The sequence below is a fragment of the Colossoma macropomum genome, unplaced genomic scaffold (genome assembly GCF_904425465.1).
Source record: "Colossoma macropomum unplaced genomic scaffold, Colossoma_macropomum, whole genome shotgun sequence".
Lineage (NCBI taxonomy): Eukaryota > Metazoa > Chordata > Actinopteri > Characiformes > Serrasalmidae > Colossoma > Colossoma macropomum.
The window spans coordinates 51,844,924-51,854,075 of NW_023494789.1; the positions used below are offsets into that span (position 1 = coordinate 51,844,924).

The 9,152-nt window shown below is 39.9% G+C and overlaps 1 protein-coding gene across 1 annotated transcript; it reads right to left on the reverse strand.

Moving 5' to 3' along the window:
- Positions 1 to 1,076: 1,076 nt before the first annotated feature.
- Positions 1,077 to 9,047, reverse strand: si:dkey-6e2.2. Its single transcript, XM_036571591.1, has 4 exons — positions 8,843 to 9,047; positions 5,033 to 5,318; positions 4,839 to 4,914; positions 1,077 to 2,256 (listed from the first exon to the last, which is right to left on the reverse strand). Exons 2-4 carry the CDS (start codon positions 5,295 to 5,297, stop codon positions 1,965 to 1,967), a joined length of 633 nt encoding a protein of 210 aa, XP_036427484.1. The 5' UTR covers positions 5,298 to 5,318; positions 8,843 to 9,047; the 3' UTR covers positions 1,077 to 1,964.
- Positions 9,048 to 9,152: the final 105 nt, after the last annotated feature.

Below are 9,152 nucleotides of genomic sequence, written 5' to 3' on the forward strand. Positions count from 1 at the left end.
AATTTAATACCTAAGTGGTCAGAGCCAATAACCATGCTCGTACAGCTTACAGGACTGCATGTCGTTAACCGGTATTGAAGTCAACATCTGAACGATACCCAGCCCTAGTTGGTAATAGTCAATATATCTGGCCGGGTCTCATTTTTCAACTGTTTAGAATGTTTAAAATCTGTGAACATGCACTGCAAAATAGGCCTGGGCAATATAAAATAAATCAGCACATTTTCTTGTTAAAAAAAAACATAACTGATCGTGACTGGTTCTTCTCTTTAAAATCGCTCACACAAAGTTTAGCACTGTTTACGTACTTCATCAAACTCTTATTTCCAAAAAAAGTGAGGAAATTTGAATTTGCTATGATTTGGGCTCTTGAACCCTGTTTTAACATCAGCGGCCGTATTACTGAAACATCTCAACTCTGAAATCTGATCTGTTTGGTCTCCATGACGACTTCAGTACTGACTGAATTTCGGACAGAAGCTATTACAGAATAACAGTTCCTACCTTCATAATCTCATCATGAACTCCAGATAAGAAAACAGCATCACACAAACATCCTAACTAGACTAAACCTCCTAAATCCTGTCCTAACTTTAGGATGAACCCCAACAGGGTCCTCACCTCTGTTTAAGGTCTGTTTCTATGGTTTTTAGGCAGCTGAGTCAGCAGCATAGTTCACTACCAGCATAATGAGCTCCATTTATTTCTACTGTAAAACGCTGCTTTCACTGTGAGATGATTTTCTTTTCTAACTCTGCGTTTTAAAGATCTCAGACGCTGCAGACTCGATCTCCACCGCCCCTCTGATCACCTTCGTGTGTTAATGTTGATGATGAAATATTACAGTGATGGTGGTGAATAATGAGGAGACGGAGCTGAACGTGTGTCTGTTTATTAGGAGGAGTAACGTTAGCGCGCTTGGCTAAAGCGTTTGGGAAATGGAGACTGGAACTGGGGAGCGGCGACGCTCTGATAAACAGGAGGGGGCGCTCTCACAGTATTCACCACTTACAGTTTATCACACTTCAGCTCTGTTTGAGCTTTTTTACATCAGTAACAGCAGCTTAACTCACATTTTAATATTATTTTGCTGACATGTTTACGTTTCAGCTGTGTGTGTATGGTCGGTTGCTACGCAACAGACATGAGAGTTTATTATTGACTTCAATTGAGTAGGTTAAGACTTATTAACTGGAGATAAGATGCTGTAACATCAGATAAATTCCTAAATTAAGATCAGATTTGCTTCTGTAATATAAATTTGTGAAAAATCTCATCTTGACCCGTCAGATCTTAACTTAGGACAAAAAGAGAGGACGTTTCTGTAATACAGCCGCTGTTCTCCTTCCTGAAATGGTGATTATCACTTTTGATGCATCGTCCCCATCACCCTATCGCCCAGGCCTACTGCAAAGGCAGCAGTGATCAAACATTGCATCATGTGCTTTCATAAGTAAAAGTCAGATTAAAAGGCCTGATTAAAAACAAACAGTCATCATAATTGGTAAATGCACATCAGTGCACTACTCAAAAACTGGCCTGCGCGTTTCAGATTCCCAGCTGGAGCTCTGAATTTAAAACTATACATGTAGCACTAATTTTTTAACATTCAAATCCTACTTATAGCTCTAAACAGGCAGGAAACACAGGTCTCAGATCAGATAATAGCGACTACAGTCCCTGCCTGGATGTTCTACTTCTATGTACAGCACTACGAGTGAGAATATAAAGTTACTACCTTGCCATCTACTGGTGGAAAGGTGTCATATCAAATTCTGAGTCCTGTCTGAGAACTTTCTATGCCAGAGCGCTGCAGCTCCAGGGCCTGAATCCAGCAGAAGGCTACACAGAACAAACCACAGTCCTAACGAACGTCATTTGGTTCAGCAGTCCGGTCCTAAGATTTCTAAACTAGTGTTTATTAAGGCAAAAAGAGTCTTTTTCCATCAGGAAGCGCTTTCCCATCAAAGGTCCATCAGCATCCGTGCTTTGAGGTGTTTGATTTTGAGGGAGTAGTACTCCTCCTGTAACTGTAACACGCGTTCCTGCCGGCGAAGAACCGATATCTCCAGGTCTCTCTTCTCTGCGGAGGGTGAGGGCGAGCAGGGGGGACTCATGGGAGCGTTTTCCAGCCTGCTCATGTCATTCGTGTGGTTGACGGGCAGCTCAATGTTTATGATGGGAGTGATCGCAGTTGGAACATACTTCATCTCCTCTTGCGGTTCTTCTTCAAAGGTTGTATTGTCTTCTTCAGTCCTGGAAAAGGGCAGAGACGGTTACACAGTGTCATTACAGCTCTGTTGTTTACAGTGGTGAATGGGGGTGCAGACCAAGGTTATTATTAACGAAAACTCGAACAAGAACAAAAATAAGCACAGGAAAAAAATGTACTTGTTACTGTCAATTTTTACAAACTCAGAATTACATTATCAAGAACGATTCATTGACGAATAATTTTGTAGCTGTAACTTTGACTGTGCTCTGATGGAGCTCGTCTCATCACCGTTACTGCAGACACAGCCCTGCAGGAGGACAAACACCAACAACACAGACCAGAATGACCACAAACACATGAACAGATATGAGGACGCTTTAGATACGAGGAGAAGATCAGCTGACTGGAGGATCCATATAACCTACATTTCTCCAGAACATTCCAGTGCATGATTTTTTTTCCCCCAATTTTCTGCCCAATTTAGTTGTGTCCAGTTCCACCCACTAGTTAGGACTCTCCCAATCACATGACACCACCAGCGCTAGGATAGTGAAAGCAAACACAGGCTTCCTCCGAGACCTGTGAAACTAACAGATGCGCTGAGTGATGGGGGAAAGGGAGGAGGGCATTTTACTCTTTCAACTGTGCTCTCTCGGACTCCCGGCCACGGATGGCTGTAGCATCACCAGGGATCGAACTCGCGATCTCCTGCTGACAGGGCTAACACCCCCCCAGTGTGTAATATTTTATAAAAACTAATAAAAGTGACCACCAAAACTGCTAAAGCTCTTAAATAATAAACTCTACCAAGCTGAAGTCAGCGTCTTATTCACCAGCTTCTCATTTTAATTTTCCATTCCACCTTAAATGGTGCTGCAGTTTCACTGAGGCAGCTAAACATAGAATGAATCAAGAAAGTTGGCGAATATAAAGCAACATCAGCTTAACTCAATAAACGCATTGACCTCAACAAATGTATCAGCTTACTTCAATAAATAGATTGATTTACCTCAATAAATACATTAATTTACCTTAATAAAAGCTCCTTAATCAACAAAGACCTCAAACTTTCTCTTGGAGGTGTTAAATGAGCTGTTGAACACGTCTCATTGGCTGATCTAAGGCCGCGTCCCAAACCACACACAGCAACAAATCAAATAAAATCAGGGCCAAACACTAAAATACATGAGTTAATATGCTTAAAAATGAGATTTAAAGTGTTTAAAAAACGTGTTTTACTCCCTTGCTGGGTCTATTACAGCTTTGTTATCTCATTATAAACAGCAATGCTGAATAAACTTGAAGTTGCCTACCAAAATGGTGGCAGTGCGACTGTGATGTCATCCGAATACGATCAATAGAAAGACTTTTATTTTACCCCTCTGGAAAAATATTGATGCAGCTATTCTATGAGGTGTTAAGCCAGCTAAGCCATTTAAACAACTGAGCTTAAGAACGTATGGGAGAGGGAACGGTGTGCTGCTATAAATGATGATGACTCGGAGAATTTCTGGAAATAAGTCAAGTCCACGTCTATATGCAAGTCTACAAAGGTGATTTAGTTCTGAATCATACAACGGACGCATATTTCACCCAGCTGAAGTAATACTTTAACAGTTCTGCCTCACCACTTCATCTGAAGTGTAAAGCTCAGAGAGGTTCTCTTACCCTGTTGTTTTGGGTCAGATATTTTCTTTTTTCTATCAGCTTTTCCATTTTAGATACGGCCATGAAATACCAGAATAATGACTAGAGTGAACAAATGGCTGTTTTAAATTTGTTTTTGTCACAAATGACTCGCGCTCATGTGAAAAATGAAATTGCAAATGTAGGTATTTTATTTTCATTTTTGGCAGGATATTTGCACAGATATTTGGAACGAGAAATGGCAAAAAGAGGTTTGCATTTACATTTTATTGTTTATTTTTAATTTCTTTTTTGGCCGGATTTGCCTCCCATAAATAAACACAATCCTCCCGTTTATATTTTCGAGGAGTCACTGACTGGTGATGTGGGAACTCACCGATAGGTGGCGCTAACAGAAAGATCCCAGATAGGGAGCATATATCGGTCCGCTGGCTTGATAAGGTCGACACCCCTTTTGACTGTTTGCCACTGCTGGTCCACCCTCGGACCACCCAGATTAGTGTCCTGCATACAAGCTCTAACTCGTTTTCAATCTCCTCTAACAGATTTTAATGCACAGAGACTTTTATTTTAGAAAACAAACTAAGACAAATAATACAAGCAACTGAGAGAGAGAAAATAATGACTAGGCCTGAAAAAAATGGACTTTATAGAAAACGAGACACTGAGCTGGATTAAAATTATTTACTAAACTAATTTACAAAGTACAACTAAAGAAACTAAGGAAGGAAAAATCAGTAAACTGGACTGTAAATGGAAAATGAGTGATGATAAGTGGAATTTTGTCTAATACTCTGCTTAACCACCAGTGGGCTGCCTGGAAAACACTGAGCAAAATGCCAATGGACCACCAGCTCTGCCATCAGCAGGCCCACTATCCTCTTCCTATCAGGGATGGGAAAAATCGGAGGCAGGAAAGTCTTTTAATGAAAGACGATGAAGAAAGTCTGGGAGAGGTGAGGAGTCCGAGACGTACCTGTCTTTAAAATCAGCCTCTTTTCTCTGTAGTTTGAGAATTTCAAGCACGACCTTAGTAACCGGACTGATGTGGCCTAGCAACAAATAACAGATGCATAAAATCAATTTCTAGTGTAGAAATTCAGAAAGGCCTTTTATTTTGAAATCACACTGCTGAACGGACACACAGCACTGTAAACACTGCTTCCTCACCTGTCTGTGATCTGTGGGTCAGCATCACCTCTTTGGCCTTGGCGAGCTCTACAAACCAGTGTCTCTCGCACTCCTTCCCCGTGCGGGGGACGTCAGGGTGGGCGGTGGAGATCTCCTCGGCTATCTCGTCCCACGCCCACCTCCGGTTGGTGGCGATCTCTCGACAGGAGTGTCTGCCGGTCAGCAGATCTTCTCTCCTCGCCTTCACCAGCTGCACCAGCAGCAGCTTCTGCTCTGTCGACCAGTTCGGCTTCCTCGGCCTCATTGGTGGCTTCGTGAAGTTCAGCTTTAAGGCAGATTGACAGCATAAAAACGATCAATAAACAACTAAATCACTAAACGATGTTACCCTCACCCGGCATATGGGTGAGGAGGGGCACGATCGAACATTTTCTGCTAAATAATTGTAAAATTAATTAAGCAAGACTGATCTTTTTTTTAATATAGCAAATTCTCTACCAGTAACGATTCACAAAATTCATAATTCGATTTTAATATTATTCAATTACATATTTTTTGATACAGCAAAAATAAGGAGTTGCTGAAAATCTGCATTATGTTGATATTATTGCATTCAACCTTATAAAAATACAATATTTTGTAATAATGTGTTAGCGATAAGCTAAGAGGTTAGCTCTGAGCTATTTTATTAATTTATTTTACTTTTTTTTTTTAATTTACATTTTTTTTTGTGCTCAAAATTTTAAAATGAAATAAGCAAGAGTAATCATTTCCCCTTCCAGCTACTAGGGCTGTAACGGTTCACAAAATTTATACTGGAGTTCGATACGATAGAGTTGTCTATCAATTAGATGTTTTTTGATAGAAGCAAAAAATACGTGGTTGAAAATCTGCCTCGTGTTAATGTTAAAGTTTCAAAATTTAGTATATTAGCATTAGTGCTGGACAATATGACAATATAATCATTATCATGATAAATTATGTCACAATACAATACGCTTTTCTGAACATATGGTGTGTATCATCAGTGCTTGTAGACACTGACCAACTGCATATTTCTTTATAAAGAAAGCAAAATTTGCCTGTTTAACTGGATTTAGTGCCAAATGTTGAATAAAAATCACGGTGTTCATAGTTTTTGATAGTATTTTTTAAAACTGTAGCACTGCTGGTTCGTTTTTCTCTGACCAGATATCTGAAAAAATAAATATCATGACATTGTGTATGGTAAAAATTTCTTGGAAGTATCACGATATTAGATTTTTGACGTATTGCAGACCTTTAATTAGTACAATATTTTATAATAATGCTTTAGCCATAAGCTAATAAATTAGACATGAGCTTTATTTTTAATTATACTTTATGAAATATAAACAGCATTATATGTAAAAACTGAGTACTTTATTTGCTCCAGTGTGTTGAAAGTGCCGTTTGATAGCTGTGTGCATTGAACTGAAATGTTCGCAATAAATAGTTCAACACGATATGTATATACTCCTACAACCAGCCTAGGGTTAAACAGATCAGGGCAAATTTAATTATGTTCTTTCTGATCAATATTGTGATGTTAATGCAATTATTTTGTACAAACTATCCTCCAGGCCTCATCTAGAAGACCAGCACATCTATTCTTCAGACTTAAACGCTGAACGTAGAGTGCCAGACTGCCAGTTCACAACCTCTGCATTATAAGTTACACTTCTAAGCGTTAACCGTATGTAACGTTTACCTGAAGCTGCAGCTCCTGAGATTTGAATACAGCTCTAAAGCAACCTACACATCTCTGCTGCAAATGAAAACATAAACTTTGTTTAGACCTCCTATCGTTTATAGACAATTCAGCTGAGAGTGATGCAAGTGCAAACGTTACGACTCGCCCAGTAGGCGGGGCTAATGAGTAACTGTAACACGCTGACTAAGTTGTAAGAGGAGCTAAAAAGTAAAAACAGATGAGCTTTCAAACTTAAATACACATAAAATATATTAATCAAAATAAACATAATTAGTAACAAGAGTGTGTCATGTATATTTATTTCTATACTTTCAAAGCAAATGTAATTTAGACCAGCAAATGTTAGACATTATACATTTATATGTATGTATGTAACTGTGTGAAATATCTTTGTGCTGCAGCATCAACATCACCCTTCACTGGAACTGAGGGGCCCAAACCCTGAAAAACAGCCCCAGCCCATCATCCCTCCTCCACCAAACTTTACTCTTGGCTCTGCATTCCGATAGGTAACGTTCTCCCGACATCCACCAAACCCAGATTCATCATCAGACTGACAGATAGAGAAGCTGATTCATCACTCCAGAAAACACATTTCCGAGTCCAGTGGCGGCGCTTTACACCACTCCAGCCAACACTTGGCATTGCGCATAGTGATCTTAGGCTTGTGTGCAGCTGCTCAGCCATGGAAACCCATTTCATGAAACACCTGATGCTCAGTTCTTGTGCTGATGTTGTTTCTAGAGGCAGTTTGGAGCTCTGTAGTGACTGATGCAACAGAGGATCTGTGATTTTTACATGCTGTGTATTTCAGCACTCAGCAGCCCCACTCTGTGCTCCTCAACTCTTCCATTTCACAACAGTAGCACTCACTGTTGGCTGGGCAGGTCTAGCAGGTCAGAAATTTGTGGCAGAGGTGACAGTGCCACGTTTAGCCACCGAGCTCTTCAGTACAATCCATTCTACTGCCAGTGTTTCTCTATGGAGATTGATTTTATCTACCTGTTAGCAATGAGTGTGGTGAAACACCTAAACTCAATGATTAGGAGGAGCGTCCGTGTACTTTTGGCCATATAGTGTATACATTGGAAGCGACTAATCTACGACACTAATCTGTATGCAATGGAGCAAGCATGTATATCACCAATGTTCAAACAAAAAACCCAAATATCCCCAAAATAATAACTACATTAGTCAGTATAATAAGATTTTTTTTTTTTTATTTCAGACCATTTCTAAAGGTCCATTCATCGTGATATTTTGACACGATGTCACACTGCTGTGCTCAAACGATGCAGAAAAATAAAAAGTGTTTGTTTTTACGACAGCAATGAAGAATGAAAGGAATAATCCTAAAATGTAGTGACCACTGAGGCTTATGGCTGCATTTTTCCAACATTTACAAAAACAGCCTCAAATTTGTGCGTGTAAGTCTTTTAATTACATGTTTTTACTCACTAAAGATGTTAGGAACGGAGAAAAACAAACAATTACAGGTCAAATGCTTACATGAAAAAAATGCAATTCGAAGCACAGGGTCTCTGATGTCTCTGGGGATTAAGCATTCATGATTTTGATGATAGGAATCAGACAAAAAAAAACAAAAAAAACAAAAAAACAATCCAAGAACGAGGCTGAGGAGCTCAATCCCAATAATCCTAATCCTTGGTATGTCTTGAGTTGTTTTGTTGTTGTGCCTAACAGCATTTGCTGCTTTTAATAGTCACTAAAAAAGAAAGAAAAAGGAAAAGGTCCTACTAGTATTACTTTTCATCATTATTCAGTGCATTTTTATGCATTTATCCGGCCCATATTCCCATCTCAGCAGCTGCAGCCATGCAACCCAGCAGGATCTGCTCTGTTTTTAACAGTGCTCAGTAAAAGCTGAAATGAATGCATGTTAAAATCTAAAATATAGAACCCCTTTTCCTCTTCTATCCATCCTGCACTGTGATGAACAAGCCCAGACAGTCTCTTGGCAAAGGCCAGAGTGCCAGAGGGTATTAAAACGTGTCGGTGTTTGCGATAAGAATAACTCCTAGCAGGCTAAAATCAATACTAGGGTAACATCAGTTTTATGCTCTGTTTTCCAGCGTGCAAAAAAACTGCATACTCACCACCGGTACAGTTGATGTCCAGAGCAGATTAAAATGTTGCAAAACGGAGTTTTTTCGAGGTGATTAATTTTTTTCCAAGGCTGTATCCACACGGGAAGACGAGGGTGAAGTTGGCTTCTTATTCGCCAGCTTCTTATTCGAATTGTCCCGTTCCACCTTAAGTGGTGCCGCAGTTACTTCGCGGTGCCTGAGGCGCCAGGATGTAACTGCGGCACCGTTTAAGGTGGAACGGGACAGTTCGAATAAGAGGCTGGCGAATAAAGAAGCCAACTTCAGCTCCGTCACGGGAAGTGAAGCTTTACATTTTTAA